The sequence below is a fragment of the Tenrec ecaudatus genome, chromosome 2 (assembly GCF_050624435.1).
Source record: "Tenrec ecaudatus isolate mTenEca1 chromosome 2, mTenEca1.hap1, whole genome shotgun sequence".
In the NCBI taxonomy this organism is placed as follows: domain Eukaryota; kingdom Metazoa; phylum Chordata; class Mammalia; order Afrosoricida; family Tenrecidae; genus Tenrec; species Tenrec ecaudatus.
The window spans coordinates 113,132,125-113,154,165 of record NC_134531.1 but is presented as its reverse complement, the minus strand read 5'-3'; the positions used below and the strand labels follow the sequence as shown (position 1 = coordinate 113,154,165).

At 41.3% G+C, this 22,041-nt stretch overlaps 1 protein-coding gene across 1 annotated transcript in view; it reads right to left on the bottom strand.

Moving 5' to 3' along the window:
- Positions 1 to 4,940: 4,940 nt before the first annotated feature.
- The window catches only part of CAMK4 (calcium/calmodulin dependent protein kinase IV), a 297,915-nt gene continuing 280,814 nt past the window's right edge, over positions 4,941 to 22,041 (bottom strand). The window contains exons 9-11 of the mRNA XM_075543081.1: positions 16,508 to 16,634; positions 12,672 to 12,824; positions 4,941 to 8,310 (exon numbers count right to left, since the gene is read on the bottom strand). Coding sequence (XP_075399196.1) covers positions 7,888 to 8,310; positions 12,672 to 12,824; positions 16,508 to 16,634 — 703 coding nt within the window. The 3' untranslated portion in view covers positions 4,941 to 7,887. The remainder of the gene's footprint in view (positions 8,311 to 12,671; positions 12,825 to 16,507; positions 16,635 to 22,041) is intronic.

The window sequence follows — 22,041 nt, the reverse complement described above, 5'->3', positions numbered from 1 at the left end:
ACTAAGAAGGAATAGGCCTGATGAACTACTTCCCAACAACCGCCAGTGACACCCAGCTGATCACAATGGTTCAATCCCACTGTGCTGGGGCTGCCCATGAGTCAGGGTGACTGTCAGCTAATGACAACAGAGGGATCTGACTGCTAAATTGTGTTTTCCAGCACAAGTACACACAGTTGTGAGAACATCTGCAATATGAAGCCAGACGCCTCCTAACTTCCTAAGAGGTGAACGGAAATAAAAACGTTCCATTTATGGAAGGAAAAATAATATAGGAGAATCTGTTTTAACCAAGGCCATCATTTCCCCGCCATAAAGGGCTCCACAGTCATTTTAGGATTTTTAGGCTACACAATCTATATAGCAACAGTCAGCTCTGGTCCTGGGAAAGCAGCAGCAGACACTACGTAAGTAAGCATGGCTGTGTTCCAAGAAAACTTTATTTATAACAAAAGACCTCTTGCTGGATTTAGTCTGTAAACTATAGTTTGCCTGACCCCTGAAAATGATATTTTAGATTTAAATTTAATTCCTTTGGGAATTGCATAGGGAATGCTTCAAAACACACAGACACGCATGCACATACAAACATTTTATATGTATATCTCAGAGACAACCAGAAATAAAAGCATGATTAGCATTCAAATAAGCAAGAGTGAACATATTACTCTAACTCACTTACAAATAATCTCTTGCTCGATACTCTTAGTTCATCAGGCACAGTAAACTGCTTAAAAACAACAAATCTGATGTTCCTACTCAATGTCCTCGTCTCAAAGAAATGAAAGAGATAAGTTGGAAGGTTTCCTGGACCATGGAAATGTAAACAAAGTCATAAACCATGAACGTGCTGTTGGCACCCTGTGCTGTTGAGCATTTGCGGTATTTAGGTGTTTAAGACAGGAGAGGTTGAAAGGAGGCAGTTATTATAGGTTTCAATTTATAGTCATACTTAATTGTAGCTTTACAAAACATATTAGCTAACATACGTATGCCAAGGAACGCCAAGGAAAGGATGAAGAAAAAAATAAATTTTCATTAACTACAATGGATTCTTTGAATTGTGAGAAAGCTTAGGGGAAGCAACAGCTTTCAAAAATTCTAGTGGGAAATCCATCGCATTTGAGTAGTCTGAAGGAATCATTCTGAAATAAAGATTATGATTTAATTTTAAGATTAAATACCAGTCACTTTAACACCGAATCACAGCAGTATGCAGATATAAGAATCCTATATATTTATCTATATATACATTAATGAGTGTCCTGGCAAATCTTCAGAATGCATTGAGAACAACTCATTAGAAGAATAATGTGATTTTTCAGTTTTAGCATGGCTCTTTATAGAGTTTCAAATTACAATCTGGGTCACCAAAGACCCCTCCCCTCCCTTTCTCCAGCCAAACTGTGATGTTCCTTCCCGGACTTGAGCAGCCGAGCTCTAACTGGAGAGTCTGATGGCCAATATTGAAACAGAACACTGATCTGGAGCAAGTGGTAACAAACCCGGAACACAAGCGTGGTGGAAGCCCATTTTTGTCAATACCGACCAAAGGCAACATCACTTTCAAGCAGCGCACGGAAGGGATTTTCTTCCATTCGGTTCATTTGACCAGGTCAGGTCGCCTTGCTTTCGCGACAGGACTGTGGGATACCTCTTTCCTGTCAGGTGCCATCTTGCTCTAGGGCCTAGTCTGACTGGACACGTGGGCCAGGTTACCGGAATGTCGGGGAGTAGGCTGAGTCTTGCTAGAGAGCTGAGCAGGCACTGAAATCCTTCTAGAGTCTAGTACAGCGCCCTGGTGGAAAATCACCAACTAAATTAAAAAAAACAACCAAATGATCCACTGCCTTCAGGTCAATTTTGACTCCTTAGCAATTTTGTCAGACAGAGTAAAACTGCACCCTGAGGCTGTACATCTTTACAGAAGCAAACTGCCCGCTCTTTCTCCCGAGCAGTGGCTGGTGGTTTAGACCACGGATTTTTTAGTTAACAGTGGAGACAACTGTGTCACTAGGCCTCCTTTGACAGCAACTACACACGAAACACTTTAATCGTGGCACTGATCTCCACGAGGAGCATACAGGTGGGTGGGATGAGAGCTGCAGGAGTAGTGATGGGGCAAACTGGTCGTGAACAGGTCAAGGTGAAAATGTAGACCTGAGCTCCCACGGGAGGGGAACGGGTATCTCTGAACTCGTCTCCTGGTTTTCCCCCCTTGTCAAGGAGCTAGCGTCTCCCTGTTCTATGTGAAGACAATCAAAGGACTTTGGAACTAGTATTATAGGAAACTATTGGCTGCGTTTGTGCTTCTTGCATGGTTTTGAAGATTGAAAAATACAGTAGAATAAAGGTTCAAAACAAAAAAGCTGAAGAGTCACATAAAATCTAACCATTGGGCAGTGTTTAACAAGCGAATGCTGAAAAGGTACTAATGGCCCAGATTAGGCATTTTTCAGTGGTGATGGTTAAGGAAATTAGAATATGACATAAGAGGCAGTAATTACCAGGATATTACATATTCTATTAGGGAATTGTCTGAAACTTTGTATCATTTAAAGTCGACCTAGATAACCAGACAGATTAATTTCTCCAAATGACATGAAAATTACATAATGGCATTGTAATTATGTAATTGACTGTGCTTGGTATATTTATGTCAATTATAGATGGAGTCAGCCTAAATCAAGAACAACCTCGTCCTGATTCACTTTGTTGATTTTTTGCATTTGCTTTGCAAGAATCATCCTGAAACAGAACAAATTGTTTCCTAATTTTATCTTTTGTTTCCTAATTTTATCTTTTGCCTTTCCTGGCATTTGCTTCTCATTTTACAATCTTAAATGCAACCAGCTGCTCTGTATTAACAACTCTGAATTATGAAACAAAATACTTCTCTCCAAATGGGCAGACGGCAGGCAACCAACCCTCAGCTACCTTGCACCTTAAACAGGAAACAGAGAACTAGCCTAAGTTACAAAATAAGTTCTAAAGACCACCTACTTGAGGTGTAATAAAAGGTTAAATGACTTTTCTTTTTAAGTCTGCCATGAACAAGTGACAATGAGACAGCTTTGCTTGCTGAAAGTGAGGGCTTTGCTGATGAAAATGGAGGATTGCAGCCGTCAGTAAAGATTACAACTAATGTAAAGAAACCCCTAGACCAATAGGCAACACCATGGAACATGGGGGAAAGATCAAAATGAGGAAGGATTGCATCTTGGTTGGATCCACAATCAGTGCTCACAGAAGCAGCAGGCAGGCGAGAGATCAAAGGACGCATTGCATTAGGACTATCTGCTACACAAGACCTCTTTCAAGTTGAGAAGCAAACAGTTTACTTTGAGAACTAGGGTGGGCCCGGCACAGGCCATGGAATTTTCAGTCACCTCATATGAATGTGAACGTTGTATCTTGAATAAGAAAAACTGAAGAAAAATAGATACATTTGAACTCTGGTGTTGGTGAAGAACATTGAAAGTACCGTGGACTGCCAAAACAACAGACAGATCGACTACGGAAGAAGGGCAGTCACAATGCTCCTTGGAAGCAAGGACAGTGAGATTTGATGTCATGTTCTTTGGACGTGTTATCAGGGGAGACCAGTCCCTGGAGAAGGACATCGTACTTGGTAAAGCAGAAGGGCAGCAGAAAGAGGAAGGCCCGTGACAAGACGGGCTGACACAGTGGCCACAACAATGGGCTCAGAGGAAGAGCAATCGTGAGGACGGCCCAGGACCAGGCTGTGCGTCATGGTTGTACAGAGTCGCGATGAGTCAGAGTTGACCCAGCAACAAGGACTACCTGCAAATACGTAGAGAATCTTGAGACTTGCTCTGAAATGGCATTCTGTAAGAACATTCCAGAAGTCTCTGCATAATGGCAGTGCCAATTAAACTCTTCGAAGGGAACAGAGACAATACTGACGGCCATGTTCTCCTATTTGGAGGAACTGTGATGACGGCATCATCGTATAACCATCAAATAAATTTGGGTCAGCAAATTTCTAGAAGGCTCTTTCTGGTCTAGCCCAGATCTCTGTATTCATAAGATTCTGGATGTGGTTGTTCCTGAGGGACATGCTTCATCCAAAGTAGATTTTGATAAGCAAGCAACTATAGTCCCCAAGGTATCACACAGGGGAGACTGTAGCCTGTAGTCCAGAATCTGGGGCCAACCAGGGAGCACCGGCCGACTGTTAGGTGGCCACTAAGCAATTTAGCAATGTTCAGAAAAATGCTCTTCAAAAACCATGATGCACATAAACTTCTATTTTGTAGCAAATAAACTTAAGAACATTAAAAAAACCCAACTCATTTCTGAAAAATAAGTAGGAATATTTTGGGGGGAGGAGTTGTTACTTATTTCTGTAATGATAGTTCTGAAACATTTTCTCTGGCCTCTAACTTGTTCCTGAATTTGGGAAACTGAGGCAGTTTAACTCTAAGCATAGCAATTCCAGTGTCAGTTTGAAGTAAAAAGTACTCTAGACCTGTGCTGCTCAACACTTTAACCATTAGCCACATGTGACTACTTAGCACTTGATCTACTGAAGTTGTAATCTGCACCCTTGATTTTGAAAAAAAAAATTGTATAAAAATGTAAAATATCATGTTAATATTTTAACATTGATTACGTGTTAATATAATTCATTATGTTGGATTAAAAATATATTGCTATAATTTTTTTAACTTTTTCAAATGTAGCTAGTAGAAAATTTTTAATTACCTACGTGGCTTGAATTACATTAGACAATACTTGTTCTGAACTGTAACTTCTAAAATAATATGATTTCCACCCCATGTATGCACCTATAGGACAAAGGAGTTTGAAAAAAAATATTGGTATTCCAAATTTGACCCTGGAGTGAAGGAAATTACTCACTATTTTCCTTATTTTGGTAAAGGAGTCTAGCTTTGTTTATACTATATATCTGACTATCTCAAAAGTCAACAGTATGATGGGATAATTATCAGTTTTACCATCCTCACTGTACTTTATTGCCCTCTGTTGAAATTTCATTTTTTTGCGTGTGATTATATGATTATAATTTTAGAAAGTAGTTTGCAGAAGTAAAACTCTATCTGCAACAGGCCATTTTTCGCCAACGTAATATTGATAGATCACATATCCCCTTTTAGTAAGCAATGAAGACATTGGCTGTTCATTTAAAAATGTTAGTGTAATTTATCCTAACTGAGGTTGTAACTATATAAAACCTAAGAAAATAATTTTTCGACTAAAATAATTTGTGCATCAGTTTGGACTGGCCCCCTGCCCCCGCCTTTGAATTGGGACTTAATCTTCAGAATTAAAAACCCCCAATGATTCTTGAGAGTGCAATTTATGAGTTAAAGAGTTAAAGGCATTTACCCTCAGAACCATGAGTATTCAGCAAAGAATGCGCTTGCGCGCTCATATTTAAATGGGCCAATTCTAAAGCACACCTGGGCACCCGCATCTGCATCGCTCTTTCAGTAGTTCACAGGGCCCACCAGTGCTTTCTCATCATCCAAGTGATGGACACTGTCTAACAAGCCTCTTTTCCCTTTCTGCTTCGCCCTCTCCCATACACAGGACTCTACTGTGGAGATCAGTGGATCTCTAAGAGCTGGAACTCCATCCGGACTGCCGGCGTGTTTCAGGGTTTTACAAGTTTGCCACCGCTTGGCATTTCCCTACTGTGCTCTACCTCTGGAAAATGTACGAACTTCCCTTCTCTGAGAGATTTGCACATTACAGAACTTTCAATAGTGCAAGTTTTACTTTATCAACGCACACATGACTGGGGAAGGTACACTAGGAAACAGGCTTTTCAGATGGCAGCTATTTCCCTTGATTTTTAAGGAGTCAAGAGCTTTTAGGAAAACTCAGGGAAGAAATATTTTTAAAGGTTGAACATAGTGAGCCCTTTTATTTATTTTAATAGCAAAACTGAGAATCCTGATAGGGAACAATTAAAGAGAGAACAGAGAGAAGAGGATAATGAACGGAAGGAAAGAAAGCGAGAAGAGCACGTTTACTCCTTAAGGAAAGATAAAACAAGAACTGGCTTACTCTGGAACTCAAAGGAGGGGCCTCGTCAGGACTCTGGTCTTCCATGTCAAGGACATGCAGCCCCCTGAACGTGGTAGACAGGACGTTCTACAGGGTTTTCTCCTCAAAAGGAAGGCTTGGAAGGCAAAATAACCACGGAGTTCTAAGAATCTTCAGAAACAAGAGCCTGAATTTCATTTCTCCATAAAATAGTTTGGAAGAAAAGCCAAAACATCCTAAGGTCTTTTTTTTTTAATGAGGATTTTTCTGTGATGGTCATTTTCTTTGTCTATTATTTTGGTCTTTAAACATAATCATTGCTTTTGGTAAGTTAGGGAACTTTGCCAAGAGTAACTAAATCTGGAATAGTTGGAATTAGTTTGACTTTCATATGGAGAAAGTGTTGATATTTTATCTAAATCAATGATAAGTTAGATTTGTCCTCAAAATTATCACAGACATTTCCAGCTTCCTAGGAGTCTGATTTGTAGTCTGATTTCTTATGGTGGCTTATTTTTATGAGTTTTTCAAAGGCAAAAATATGAATTGCATGGTTCTGAGCTTTTTAAAGTGGAAACTTTCAAAACTTTCAAAAATGTTGTAAAATCTGGACACACCTATTCAAAGTATGAAAAAAAAGATACGGCAAATAAATATCTTTAGTTCGTGCATAGTTTATCTAGATAACCATGAAAGAAAAGAGAACTTTTAGAAGCAAGAATCTTCCCTCACTCTGGTACTGTCCATAATGATTGCATAATGGAAAGTCATTCCTACCATTTTCAGACATTTTGGCACCAGCTTATGGAATTTAGATCTTTTGAACACTTGGAACTGGGTCCTTGCAGAATTTATCCATAAAAAAGTCTCTGTTTGGGAAGTAGTAGAAACGTCATGAGTAAATACAATCTTATCACCACTAGAACAGGAAGTCCGTTTCTCCATCACTCTCAGTGCCGGTCATATCATCTGTCCTTTTCCTTTCCCCGCCGAGGCTCTGCTTCCATCGGAAGCAGCTCTTCGGGGAGAGCAGGCGAGAAAAGGAATGCTGCGTTTTCAGGAGGAGTTTGTGCATACGAGGGGCTTCAGAAAGTCCGTCAGTCCATGGACTGAAGAGATAATGATTCTTTTTGCCACAAGCATTTTGAAGCCCCTTTGGATTTCCTCCAATATTGAAAAATGGCAGTATTTTATGAATGAGCATTTTTTGTTATTAAATCTAGCCTATATAAACAATGATAGACAAATAAGGCATTCTTCACACAGGTTTTAGGGCTATATGATTTCATGACCCTTGAAACATGCTTCAGTTTCTTACCATTGTGAGTGGAATGTGTTTTTGCTGTACCATACAACGATCACCTGCAATCGTCTCCCTGTGAACAGTTTGAATGCAATGATGGTGAAAAGTGACGTGTGGGTGGCATGAGGACACACTTTGCAGGACTGCTTGGTCTTAGCTTAGCTGTAGTCCAAAGAAATTACTGCCTTGGGACGAAGTCGGGATACAGGATGGCTTGGTTTTCAAAGGAAAAAATGCCCCACTCGGTGATTATTGATGTCAGATGTGTGCCCCAGGTCTCTGGTGAAATGTCTCTGTGTGTAAATGTGATGGTGTGGTTACTTGCACTTCAAATTTAACTCCTCAGTGTTACTGATCCATTACATGCCGCAAAAGACACTATTATTTTCTTAAAGCAGTCACATGCATTGAAGCGAGGATTACCAACTGGTATATAGGGAGTTTTTGCACCTCAAAAACAGAACCACATATCATGCTTCCACATCTCCCTTCCTGAAGGAAAGTGCATGAAATGCCAGGCTGTGGCTTCCAGGTATTAAGAAGCCAATTTAAAACTCTGGCAGGTTCAGATCAAACTTCTGAACGTTAAGTTCCATATTAGGGTGGTCTTGTGCTTCTTTGGGGACCGCTGCTTCCTCCACGGTCTTCGGCTTTTCCTCTGTTCGGCCTTCTTCTACTTCTGACTCAGCCACCTTTCGCCCATCTTCCAGTGTTTCTGGTGCTGTTTGGGGGACTTCCAAAGCACTTATGTCTACAACCGAAGCTTCCCCAAAAGCCCGTTCCTTTCTCAGCTCAGCCTCTGCCCCCTCCAAGGCCCCTGGACCTCTCTCCCCCTCTGGTGAAACGTTCATGTCTTTGTTGCGTTCTCGGACTGGGGACGAGTCTTGGCTGGCCTTGTGGCTCTCCTGGATGTTGCTGTGACTGCCGGCACTTCCCAGCCGGGAAGAGGCCACCACCGCCTTCACTGCTGCCTGAGAGGAAAGAAGAAAGGGTCAATAGGAGTTCAAGCTCAACTTTGCTTTCAGGAAGCTTGCTTTATAGGTCAGTAGTCAATCTCTCAAAGTGTACAGTTTACACATTATAAATTATACACTTTGAGAGATTGGAAGGCAAATGAGAGGAACCTTCTCATAAGACTAGAAACGGAACACTTCGAGGGTCCAGCCAGTCCCACTCCTCAGTGTATACCCTACAGGTTTAAAAACAGACACAAATAGACAGGAACACACTCCCGTTCATTGCTCTTTCATTCATCAAAACCCCAAAATGAAAGCAAGAGAAATTTCCAGAAGTGGATGTATGGATAAACCAGTTGTAGTCCATACATGCAGTGGGATGCTATGCAATGATGGAGAACAGTGAGGAGCCCATGACATGTTGGACACCTTGGACGGGGTAGAGGGCACCCTGCTCAGTGAAATAAGTCAAACGCTTAGGGACAAATATTGTATGATCCCATTTTAATAAGAAGACAAGACTCAGCATACAGATAGAGACAGAGAGAGGCCAATGTTTTAGAGACAGACAGGGGGAGGAGAGACTATACTCCAGATAACCCAGTTATTTTCATTTATTTAGTTGGTGATGGGACAAGTGACACCACATGTGGATGTAGTAAGTGGAGCACAATCCAAGTAGAAGTGAGAGTTGGAGCACATAGGGGTGGATATAGGTGTGTTGGTATATAAGTCAGTACAGGTGTGTGAACCATTGAAACAACTACAGGTATGTGTAAGCAACGCGTGGTCACAGGCATCGTGTGAGATACGTTCAGAAGTATTTCCACTGGGGTTTCAGGTCACACGTGCCCAGGTTCATGGAAGAGAAGGTGTTGTCAAGGTGTATTTGTGAGCCACGAAGGGCTCAGGTTCTCTCAGCAACCTGCTTGTCTTAGTCTCGTTAGGGGGTCTTCCAAAACAGAGCAAGCCAGGGGCTTCGAAGAAGGTCTGCTGGACCAGTGAAAGTCAAGGCAAAGAGGTCAGTTCAGAAGCTTATCGCACTGATTTGAGGGACTACAAAGAGATAATCTTCATATTTTCTCAAATAACAGAGGATTATTTATGGAGACATGTTAAGAAAATAAAAAACTGCATAGGTGAGAAAAAGGTAAGAAAATTTACAAAGAGGATTTTTTCCCATCATGCTAATGAACCTGCTCATTTTTTTAAGGGTAACTATCCATTCTAATGCCCTGGTCTTACCCCTTTAGACTTCTTTTGCTCCCCAAACTGTAAGAAATGTGAAAAGGAGCAGGACTTGAATCCTTCAAGGATGCCACAACTGTCGTTCTGATGTATAACGCCAAGAACACTGCACTGTCCGGGAAAGGTTAAAAAGATGGAAGACGTGTCCTCAGAAATGTCGAGACCTAGTGGCTTTGGTGGACGCAATGAATGGGCTGCATTGAACGCGGGCATCGGGGGATCCCGGACACTTCCAGGTCGGATGCCAGGGACACTGCGACACTGACCCCTAGATCTTCGGGGCACACAGCATGCTTCAGTGAGATAGCCTGTGGGAACTCCACTGGGTGACCTGGACTCTACATCAGACGCCCTTTTAACCTGAGGACTTCGGTCAGAGGATACATGGTGTCTGAGGAAGCAGAGGGCACCTGTACAGAGTGGAGAACCGTGGGCAGGTGGACAGACAAGGGCTTGGCTGGAAGCAGAAGACACCTGTACAAGAGTGGAGAACCGTGGGCGGGCGGACAGACAAGGGCTTGGCTGGAAGCAGAAGACACCTGTACAGAGTGGAGATTCGTGGGCGGGCGGACAGACAAGGGCTTGGACACATCGACACCTAGACGCATCGTTCCAGCAATCCTGTGACGCACACTCTGCTTTATTTTGTGCTGTTCACAATGCGGTGTGTCTCAGAGGTGCTGTGTCACTAGGAGCACCTTCTTGAAGTTTTGTTACTTGGTTTGCGGGTTGTTTTTGTTTTGTAAATGAAACCCAGGATTGATGAGCCTATCAGGACAGCAAATAGAACAAGGGTTATGGGGTGAGGTGGGGAGTGGGGTGATAAATCAATGGGAGACTATGTCAAGTGTGTCAGTGAGGTCAGCAAGGAAAAGTATGTGTGGACACTATGAAGCAATCGTATAATTCTGCTTGGCGTGGTTAAACAGTGGAATGATATGACCTATATATTTACACACAGTAATAACAAATCAAAAGAAATAACATGTATATAGATCCAGAAATGGATTTGAACTTGCACTAAATCCTAGCTTCAGCTTAGGATTCTTATCTCCTGGCCCAGCTCAATACCTGCTCTCAGGGAGGGCACACAGAACATATGGGTGCTATAGCAAACTGTGGCAACGAAATGAGGTGGTGCCCGGCTGTCAGATAAACATGTGTCTGAGGTCTTAAAGGCTTGTCTCCAAACAAGCAGCCAAATAAGAGAGATGTCAACTAAGTCCGCATGGAAGACTATCATGGGTCACCAAATACTTTTAATCCATTTAATCAGAAGTCCAAGGAGGGAGCAGCATCGGAAGCTAAATTGTCAGAGCCCGGCGCGCAGAAGGCGCTGACTGGCAGTGGGAGCCCAGGCTTCATTTGTGGAACAACATAGGAAATACGCCTCCACTGAGCCCTCCCTCGCTACCATGGGGACTGGAGGGAAGTGGCTACTAAACAGAGGGGTTTGAAGAGATAAGTAAAGAGGAGATTTGACTTGAGCAGTTAATAGATCCCCCCCCAAAATGCAGGCTAGACCTGATCTGGTTTCTAAAATGTTCTGCAACTTTGGTTTGTATTGTTTGGGTTTTTATTTGGTTTTATTTTATTGTTTTTATTTGTACATATTAGAGTGCATATCAGAGGTATTATGTAATCAGAGGTGACTCTGTTGAAGTTGTGTTATATGTTTTTTTCATTTTTTGGTATAGGAGACCAGAGTTGAGGAACCTATAGCGACAGCAAGTAGCATAAGGGTTTTGGGAGGAGAGGAGTATGGTGGTAGTGGTGGCGGTCGGTAGAAGGGAGACAATCTCAAGGAGTCCATGTAGGAAAAGAACATTTAGAAACTGATTATGGGAGCAACTGTGTAATTTTGCTGGATGTGATTGAGCTACGGGATGATCTATGTGTCAACTCCCAATTAATAGTGCATTTTAAAAAAGGAATGTTTAGACCTAGCTGTAAGATGTGTTGAGAAACAAAGAGTATCCTTTTTTGATATTGATATCTAATAAATATTTCCATGATGTTGTAACAATAGTTTTACCCTATCATCTTAGATTCATTGATGACACAAATGCAGGTACTCCACAGGTATTTCCAAGCACTTTTCAAATTTGGTTTTCTGAATTGGAAACTTTAGGGCTATAGTTTCTTCAGACAGCATCATCAATTAACATAACATAGTTAACAAAAATTGTGACCTGCTTCCAGTGGAGTATTGTCTGGCATATAAAAAGCTTGTGAGTAGCCATCTAAGCCACAATGACAGAGCTCTACTCATAAGAAGCAAGATGCTAGGACGGTACCCAAAAACACAGAGAAGAAGCAAGTCTACTCAAGGACAACCTCATCTCTCCTGTGACCAGAAGAACTAGATGGTGCCCAGCTTCTACCACTGATTGTTCTAACTAGGGTCATCATAGAATGAGACAAAAATGTGGAGCAGAATTTAAATTTTTAATAAAAGAATAGTCTGATAAACTGAAAATCATTTTTAATACCAAATTTATATATTTAGTCTTTCTAATATTGAAGGCCTGGGCCAATGTGTTTTCCTATAGATTACTAATATTCAAAAGTTTGAGCCTATTAATGAAGAGTATAAATTTCATAGAACAATAGTTCCACCAAAGGTACAAGGTATTCCGGGCTTGTAAGAATCCTACAGTCAAATTCATTTGGGTTAATTCAAGATTATTTAATTCAGACTATTTCAAATTAATTTGAACATAAAACTGTTGAATATAGGAACTCTGTTATTGACCCCTCAGACATTCACAGAGGTCTTCTGCTTGTACAGCCCATCTTACACACTATTATAGGATAGACAAGTGCCTGGTTACAAGCACGCCTCAACATTAGTATGAGATACACAAAGATTTATATTTCCTATGTATTCTGTAAACATACTTCTATTTTGGTAATTTTCTATATCACTGAAATCACTTTAATTTTTATCAAGCAAGCTAATGATAAACATTAGTTACTAAATCAAGTGCACTTTAATCATGACTGCCAACCACCCCCTTCTCCGAGGTTTTTATAGACGTGTGTAAGTGTACAATATTTGGAGGAACAGACAGGCGTTTTAAAAAGCATTTCCTTTAAAACAAAACAAAAACCCTACGCCATCTTACCTTAAGCTTGCGCCGGGCATTGAATTCCTGGAGCTTCTTCTGGGCGGTGTCCATGTGCACAAAATTGGCTGCTTTTCCTGTGACCCACGGGTGCTGGAGAGCTTGAAAAGTAGTCAGCCGTTTCTTAGGATCCAAAACAATTAATTTTCTGACCTGAAAAGGCAAAGAATCGCAGACTTTCAGGGAGATTTTTATGGTGATCTGGGTTCACTTCTCATTTATGTGCTTCTAGATTTTGTTCCCGTGCCCTGCCAGTACAACAGAAGGCACATTTAACAAACCAACACCACACACACACACACACACACACACACACACACACACCACCTTTCAAATCCCAAACCAAACTCGCTGTCACCAAGACAGTGCTAACTCATAGGGACCCCGGTGGGTTTCCAAGACTGGTAGAAAGCCCAGTGTTTTTCTGCGGAGCCGCTGGTGGTATTGAACTGCTGACCAGCCGGATACCAGCCCAACGCGCAACCACCACACCACTAGGGCTTTAAGCACGCTAAAGTCACTGCAAGAGGAAATAGCTTCTGTAAGTGCAGCTTAGGAGTCCGGGAAGACAGTGCGGGCAGCCCTGAGACTGCAACTGTGCAGACTGATTGGTATAGGGGCTACTAACCACAGGGCCAGCCATCCGAACCCCCGGGCTGCTCCCTGGTGGAAGGACACGGCGAGGCTTTCTAACTTTTGTAAAAAGTTACAGTCTTGGAAACCCACACGGATGGTTCTACCTCATCCAATATGGTCAACCCACTTGACAGTAGTGAGAAGTCAAGAAACCAGTCCTGCGTGTCTGCGGACTGCCAGTTATTTGAAGGCAGACGCAGTCTCTGAAGACCTGTTGGTAGTGTCTCAAAATCACCTAGAATTCAGAACTGAAAATCCATCTCAGTGCCGAGTGAGGCCCTCATGCACCAATCCTTCTGTGGGATTAAGTGGCAAAAGAGCTGTGTGGCTGGGATCCCGCTTTCCTGAATTCTACCCTTTGATTCTTGACTTGGTAGAATACAGGGTTATTTGCAGCCAGCACCTGTTGAGGTGTGGCTGTGCCGCTGAACGACTTCTGTGATAAGGACAGACATGGCTTGAGGGACTCGGGTGCTTTTTTGACACGATTTCCATTTTAATTCCTCTGTAAATGAGTCTTTTTTGGGGGAGGGGTACATAATTTTAAACACACCTCATGTAATCCTTTCAATAGCTTATCGTTGTGCATTAGCTTCCATGCACAAATGAGTGGTGGAAAGAAGCTCAGAAAGATCGAACGGTTTGTCCAGAGTCAGACAATAGATAATTGGCGAAGGCTGAGTCTGCTTTACCTGGAAGCTGCCACCTAGTGCTGCCCTCCACGGAACTTACCTCTACCAACTCAGGGCATGTTCGAAAAGAGGGGCTTTTGTCTTTAAGGTCTGAAGTCTCTGCTGATTCTAGCAACCTAAAATAGAACTGAGCACAGGCTCCCAAAATTTGGTAGCAAAGCAAATGAGGAATAAATGTTATCTGATTCTCATTTCACTTTCTTCTGCTAAAAAATTCAAAAGAATGCATGTTTGGGAAGAGACACTGGGTTTGCTTGGACTTTAATCTGAGAGAAGGTGGAGAAAGGTAAGGATGGCTGTAAGAAAGAATATTTGACACTGAATAATAATCTAATAACAGTCATAACTACTATCATCTATTGAACGTGTGTACTAGTAATTTTATGTAAGTAGTACTGGTACCAATTAAATTTTAAGATTTGATGCATTGTGCTATTTAAAAACTTGTGGAAGGTCAAAAAGATACAGTGACATTATTTATTGGTCATGGCCAATTTGAATCAGGAATCATGTGGTATACTATGTGGAAATGACACAATCAAGAGGAACAGCTTTGCATTCACAGTGAAAAAGGATGTTTCAACATGTATTTTGAAGTACAATGTTGCATGTGGACAGGATCATATCTATATGCTATCATCAGGGAAATCCAACCAATACAATCATTGTTCAAATTCATGGACCAACAAAAGCTAATGGTGAAGAAACGAGAGAATTCTATCAACATCTTCAGTTTAAAACTGATCAAACATGCAATCAAGATGCACTGACTGAGTGTGATGGTAGGGTGGGAGGAAGGGAAAAGGAAACAGGAAAGATCTGGGAGGCAAAGCTAGGGATAGAGGTATAAACATAGGCGCGCACTTATGGAAATATATTAATTCATAAAAATAGAGGTGTTGGCCTATGTACATATATTTATATGGCAACACATTTAGAAAGTGGATGAACTTTGGTCTCTGCTCAAGCCCTCCCTCAGGACAAGAACACTTTGTTCTAATAACCTGGCATTCTGTGATGCTCACCCTCCTAACACAATCATGGATGACAAAATGAGTACACAAGCAAATGTGGTGAAGAAAGCTGATGGTGCCTGGCTATCAAAAGATATAGTGTCTTGGATCTTAAAGGCTTGAAGTTAAACAAGTGGCCTCTAGCAGAAAAGCAACAAGTCCACATGGACGAAGCACACCAGCCTATGCAATCATGAGATGTTGACGGAATCAGGTAACAGGCACCAGAAGACAAGCCAAAAAAACCCAGTAACAACAAGAACCATATTGTTGAGGACAAGGGGAGTCGAAGCAGAGACTCCTAACCCATATGTAGACAATAGGACATCTCCTCACAGAAGAGTCACAAGGAAGGGATGAGTCAACTAGGGTGCAGTGTAGCACCAATGAAACACACAATATTCCTCTGTTTCTTTGAGGCCTCCTCATCCCCCACTATCCTGACCCTAGTCCTGTTTTTCAGCTCTGGTTAGACTGGAGCACATACACTAGTACAGGTAATAGCTCAGGACACATGGAACGCAGGTCAGAGAAATCCCCCAGGAACAGAAACGGAAGAATCAAGACCAGGAGGGTAGGAGAAAGGTGGATGGAGGAGGGGAGGAAGGGGGAACCAATAGCAATAATCGACACCTAACATCCAACATGGGTGAAGAGAGACAGTGGTCAGTGTTATAAATAAAAATAATAATCATTTATAATTTATCAAGGGTTCACGAGGATGGAAGGGGCGGAGGGAGGGAAAAAAAGAGGAGCTGATACCAAGGGGTCACATAGTAAATGTTGAGAAAATAATGATGGCAACATATGTACAAATATGCTTAATACAATCAATGTATGGAATGTTATAAGAGCTGAAAATCCCCAATAAAAATGATTTTAAAAATAAAAAACAAAGCAAACAAAGAGATGCATTGGTAAAACAGATAAACCACCTCCCACAGCTTCTCTGCTTTCTGAATGAAAAGTAGGTCAATGTTAGCTTAAGTAAAAAGAAATTTAATAATAATAGTAATTAAAAGTAAAATATTAGCATCAAAGAATATGCTTAAATGTCAGTGAAATATGATTAAACCTGTGTTGATATTAGGATATATTCATTAGTTTCAGTTTTATTTTAGGAAAAAATATTATTTCCTTTGAGGTATACATGAATCTAGGCAACAGCAAGCCATGCTAAAAAAGAATTCACTATAAATTATGTATGGATTTCCCCAACACTGCCTTCTTCATATGCAAGACTCTTTATTAACCAGGTAGAAAAACTCATTTAACAATGTCATAATAATTTGTTAAATGTAACAAGTTAGTACTGAGTTAAACATATCTATTTTCATTATCAATTTTTAAAAGGATTAACATATCATTGTATTTAAAATTAAAAAGAAATAATATTAAGGCAAAAAGTAAAAATTTTAAATTGCATTACCCATTAAGTAGTTCAAAAGGAGCGTGAAATATTTCATTTAATTTGGCTTCCTTTTGTCATACTTACCAAGTCCTTGGCATTTAGAGATACTTCATCCCACCAGGGGGAGATAAAGTAATATTCACAATTCAGAATTCTCCTGAACATGAACTGATCGCCTCTTTCATCATAAAATGGTTCAAATCCACAAAGTCTAGAGGGATAAAAGACAGGGAAGGAAAGATTTTTAAAGGCCTATGGATATTCCCTCAAATTTTGGCACACAGAAAATATGCAATTGCCTCGTCACATTCATTCAGTTTTTAATTATGTAAACCCACAATCATGCCTCCAGGAAGTAAGAACAGATATGAAACCAACTAAAGATTTTTATAAAAAGTTGTAGTAAGAAGAATCATAAAACAAAACAATAATGATAAGAATAGCTAACAGTATAATAGGCACTGTGTTGAGTGCTTTACAATTTCCCCCCGATGGTAATTAAAGAAGATAGAGAGAGGCAGAGTGAGAAAAAGAGAGAGACTCAACTTATTACAAATAATAGAAGAGTTGAGAGTAAAGAGAACTAAAGAGTCAATAGAAAAGCCTTTTCATTCATTCTTATTCAGTGCTGCTTACTGAATTCCTCCATAGAAATGGGAAAACATTACAGTCATATTTCTATCACATTCTGATTTTTATTTCAGTGTGAATAAACATACAAAAATTACTACCAAGGAATGGCTTCCAAGAGAGTAAGCGAGAGTTGAGCAGCCAGAACCACTTGCCCCTTGAGTAGGGCCCTCGCTGGTCGTCCTAACAGACATTCCACCATCATCGTCCACGTTCATCGTCTTCGACTACCAAACCAAATGAAGCCCAGAAAAGACAAGAAAACAAAACCAAACTCACTGCCTGAGAGTTGATTACAACTCAACAGGACCACTTCCTTTGGGTTTCCAAAGCTGTCCATCTTTACAGGAGCAGGGAAGCCTAGTCTCTCCCCTCAGACTGATTGGTGGGTTCGAACTGCTGACCTTTCAGTTCACAGCCGATGCCTTCACCACCACACTACCAGGGCTCCCCGTCTACTACAGCCCAAGATCAGAGTGAAGGGGAAACAAAGGAGCAAAGAGAGAACCATCCTGAGTGAGAATCCTCACCCACTTAGGGCCCTCGGGTTGATTTCGACTCAAGAGAGAGGGCATATGAGTTACTGGTCGGGGACCTCCATGGCTGGGTGGTTTGCAGGTCGCTAAACCCAATTAAACACTGCCAATCAAGTCGATTTTGACTCAGGGTAACCCTGGAGGACAGAATAGAACTGCTCCTGTGGGATTCTGAGACTGTAAATCTTTCTGGGGGGAGAAAACTTCAGAAATATGAAATATCTGCAATTGCGAGAGATCAAAAGGAAATTAACTGTAAAAGCAAAGGAAAACAAACAGGTAAAACAACAACAACAACCCAGTTTTGAAAGAAAAAAAACACTCTAAAAGACATCATCATCCGAATTCTTCCCTTAGGCCAGCCAGGTTGGTGCAGAGCAAGAAAAATTTAAGTTCATCCCAAGATGCTGGGCTTCTAGGAAGAAGCCATTTCTCATGACTTGTCCAGAGAACGTTCCACTAGGGGCGCCCTTGTCTCTTCCAAATATTTTGGAGCCACCCAGCAAAGGCAAGACTGGGTGCTGATGCTTGAGCCAAAGGGTCTTCCTTTTGCCTACTGTATTATTTGTGAAGAGACTTCTGCTCCCATCTACCTGGGGAGGTGTAGCATAAGAAGTGGCGAGTGCACCTCCACGCTTGACCAGAAGAGGTGTAGCCTGGCCTGACATTCTCTGCTTTCCCCAGACTAAAAATTCTGGCCTTTGGTTAGGTGATCATGAAAAAAATTAGCCAACTTTCCAAACTTGGTTTACACAATCTTTCCCATTGTTCTCCTTCAAAAAAAGAAATCTAGAGATTCTGACAGGTTGGAAGACAGTGCCTTCTCTTTCCTCTCAATCATGTCAGCAACTTTGTGCTTTGGTGACAAGGTGAAAAGTTTATACCATGACAGCCTGAGGCCCCAAATGGAAGAAATGAAACACAGAGTGTCAAGCCCACACCCACACGCTGAAATACACTTCAGCACCGTAATGCTTTCATGCTGACAGTGATGGTTGAGAAAGAGAGTGGGATGATACAGGCGTGAAGGGCACTTTGACAATGCAGACACGCTCCAAGCCTTTGGGTAGCGCTGCGCTGCAGAGAGCTGAATGGCAGAATTTGAACCGCTGACCCGTCTAGATTCTCATCTGCACATGGCAATGGGTAGAAGGCACAGAATGGGGAAAAAAGAGCATTTCCCCCCGGATTTAAAAGTAGCTTCATGTATAAGCAGAAGGAATTCTGTGCTGTGGCTTTGGGATTCATTTAAGTGAATCAAGTACCTGGTGTGGCAAACAGAACGATCTAACGGGATGGTCCTGCAGTTTTGGGCTTGAGGTCAGAGGATTTTAGGAAAAAAGTAAAAGGGGCCAGAATTACTGGTCGAAGCAACAGAATGACTCTCATTTTCAGCCTAGTGGAATCTCAAGAAAGCAGAGCCCTGACAAGCTCGATTGCTTTTATGAAGGAGAACGTGAAATGGTAACATGCAGCAGCATACCGAACAACAAGAAGGCAGAGTGAACAGAATGGAATGGACTTTTGTCCATGGCCTCATTGTAGAATACGCCATACACAATAGAACTTATCTACAGACACTGCATGTTAATCAGGCCCTTCAACATTTAGAGGAATAGAGAAAGTACTTGATGGGGGTCCATAAAGAAGTGTCATGGTAACGTTTACTTTCCCAGGCAGCATCAATGAGAAACAGACCCTCTATCCTAATTCACTTTCCTGTTAGTTCTGTGTTCTGCTCCATTTGGTTCCCATTCGCGGTGAGGAAATTGGTTCCTTTCATGGATGGAAGTCACAATTTTAGGTCGCCAGTAGTGACTGGGGACACATGAAAGCTAACCTGGTACAATGATGGGATAGGTAAGTCCACATGACATAATCTGCTTGGGGACCAGAAGAACTAGATATTTTCCAGTTGTCTTAATCAGAACCACAAGAGATGGAATGATAGCATGGGATAAATATGTGAAATATCACCTCAAACTCCTAAAACAAACAAACAAAAGTTGTAAAAACGGACTCATAGATCTGGTTGAGACCGAGGACCCTGAGGCTTGTCCTCGCTGGTGTTACCACTTTGAACTGGTCCTCACCCTCGTGCACCTTGCAGCTAAATAACACATTGGCTTGAAAAAGATTGACGATCCCCCATAAGTATTGTGTGCTTTCAGAGAACTACCTATGAGACTAAAAGGTCAACAATTACATAAACAAAGGACCAGACCATAAGGGGCAGAAAAGTGAGACTAATGGACATAAAAACAAGCAGAATGGAAACAATGAGGATGCTCACACATTGTGAAGAAGGATCAACTGTGCAGAAATCAAATGAGAACCTAACCTTCTGTGCAAACCCTCATTGAAAACGCAACAACACATTATGAGGGAGCTGCAGAAAGTTGGTGCAAAAATCCCATTATCTACCAACTCGATTTTTCCATGAACCTTTTGAAGCCCCAAGGGGAAAGCAACTTTACAGTTTAAAAAACAAAACCAAAATATTATCTTCAGGGCTTGGATCAACTGTTTAGAAAATTACCACAATGTTTCTTTCATTTTCCCTTGGCAGTAACCATATCATAATTTCATGTCTTCCATACTTCAGAGTGAGGTCATTTATCTCCTTCCTCAATCTCTTTTACTCTCACTGCTTCAGCCCTTCTCGGCACATTTCAACAGGGGACTGTAATTGGGTTCAGTTACTTTAGGAGGCAAACCTAAACTCTTATTTGTGTGATCTTGTTTTTCACCTAATGCCATTAAGTATGAAATGTTACCTACATAATTTTTACATTCTTTCCCCAATGTAAAAGTGATCTCATGTATAACAAGAAGCAATTCTATCAGGTAGTCTTACTCACCCTCTACCATCAAAATAGGAAATTCTAACTCATAGCCACTCTATAGAGGATTTCTGAGACTGTATATTTTTATGGGAGCCTTAGGGATTCGTTTGAATGAATTGTAATACTCCATGTGCCAAACAGAATGGATACTCTAACTGCTTGAATTTGCACAGGGGAATATATATATATATATTTTTCTCTGTCTCTTCAAATTCTACTCAAGTTTTTGTAAAATTTGGAAACACAGGAAATCACATAGTGGAACTATTCTGAGATAAGGAGAACTTAGATTGCTCACTTGCTTGGAGGAGCTAGTCTACTGATTCTATTTCTAGTGTGGCATGGTGGGTTTAAGGTTCTGCTGCTAACCACAAGGTCTCTAGTTCAAACCCACCAACTTCTCTGGGGGAGAAAGATGAGGCTGCTCTAGTAGGGTTTATTCCCTCCTACAGGATCACAAGGAGTCAGAGTTCACTAGACAGCGACGGGGTAGTAAAAGGCCACATAAACTGAAAAACAAACTCACTGACATTGAGTTAATTCGGATTCATCGTGACCCGATTTTGCAGGGTAGAAATGTCCTGTGGGTTTCTGACACTGTAACTCTTTACAGGTGTAGAAAGCTTCATCTTTCTTCCAAGGAAGGGCTGGTGGTTTTGAACTGTGGACCCTGTGGTTAGTAGCCCAAAGTGTAATCCCCTACGCCACCATGGCACCTTAGTGGGTCATATATATTACCTACACTCCCCCAAATCAAACTCTTGGCCATCGAGTCGATTCCAACACATCGTGATCCTATGTAGGATCTGAGGTTGTCAATCTTCAGAGAAACAGAGAGCCTCGTCTTTCTCCTGTAAGCTGCTGGCAAGTTTAAAACACAAAGTTTGCCGTTAACAGTTTGACTCCACGAGGGCGCCTACACTAGACATTACAAATCCCAAGATCATTGCATTTTATTACAGTTCTCTTTCTCACTCCTTCCCAGGCCATCTCTTTCTACAGCTGAATATTATGGCTTCAACAATGATTCTGCGGTGGCTTCCGTTAGCTGAATTTTAAAGCAGAGTTCTTTCTAATTTGCTTCTTCACTTGCCCAGCTATTGTCCTTTGCTGTATCACTGTATGATCCGGGGTCCTTGTTCAGGGTCCTGACTCTGATCACTGGGCCATCCACTCGTCGATTAAAATCATGGAGCTAAATGGCACCTCAGTCTACTCGGTTTGGATTCAACTCTTGGACTCGATGCTCTTTTGCTCTGCAGTTGCTCTCAGTCATCTTCCTTTCCAGCAGTTCTTCCGTCATTTTTGCTCATTTCCCTCCTTATCCTCTGTAACTCTATCATATCTTTAGTGAATTTCCTCCAATTATTATTAGATGGGAATTCAAGAATGGAATTGAGCTATTAATGAATGACAGATTGAGACCAGTTTCTCCAAGTGAAATGGGTGTTGAGTATTCAACCAAAGAAAGACTCTGGAAAACCTACCAGAAGTAGGAAACAAAATCACAGAAAAACACATTTAAAATATTTCTAACTAGGAATGTATGGGTTTGGGACTGTTTAAGAAAATAAATATTTATTTTTCCTTTAAGAGGACTAACCTT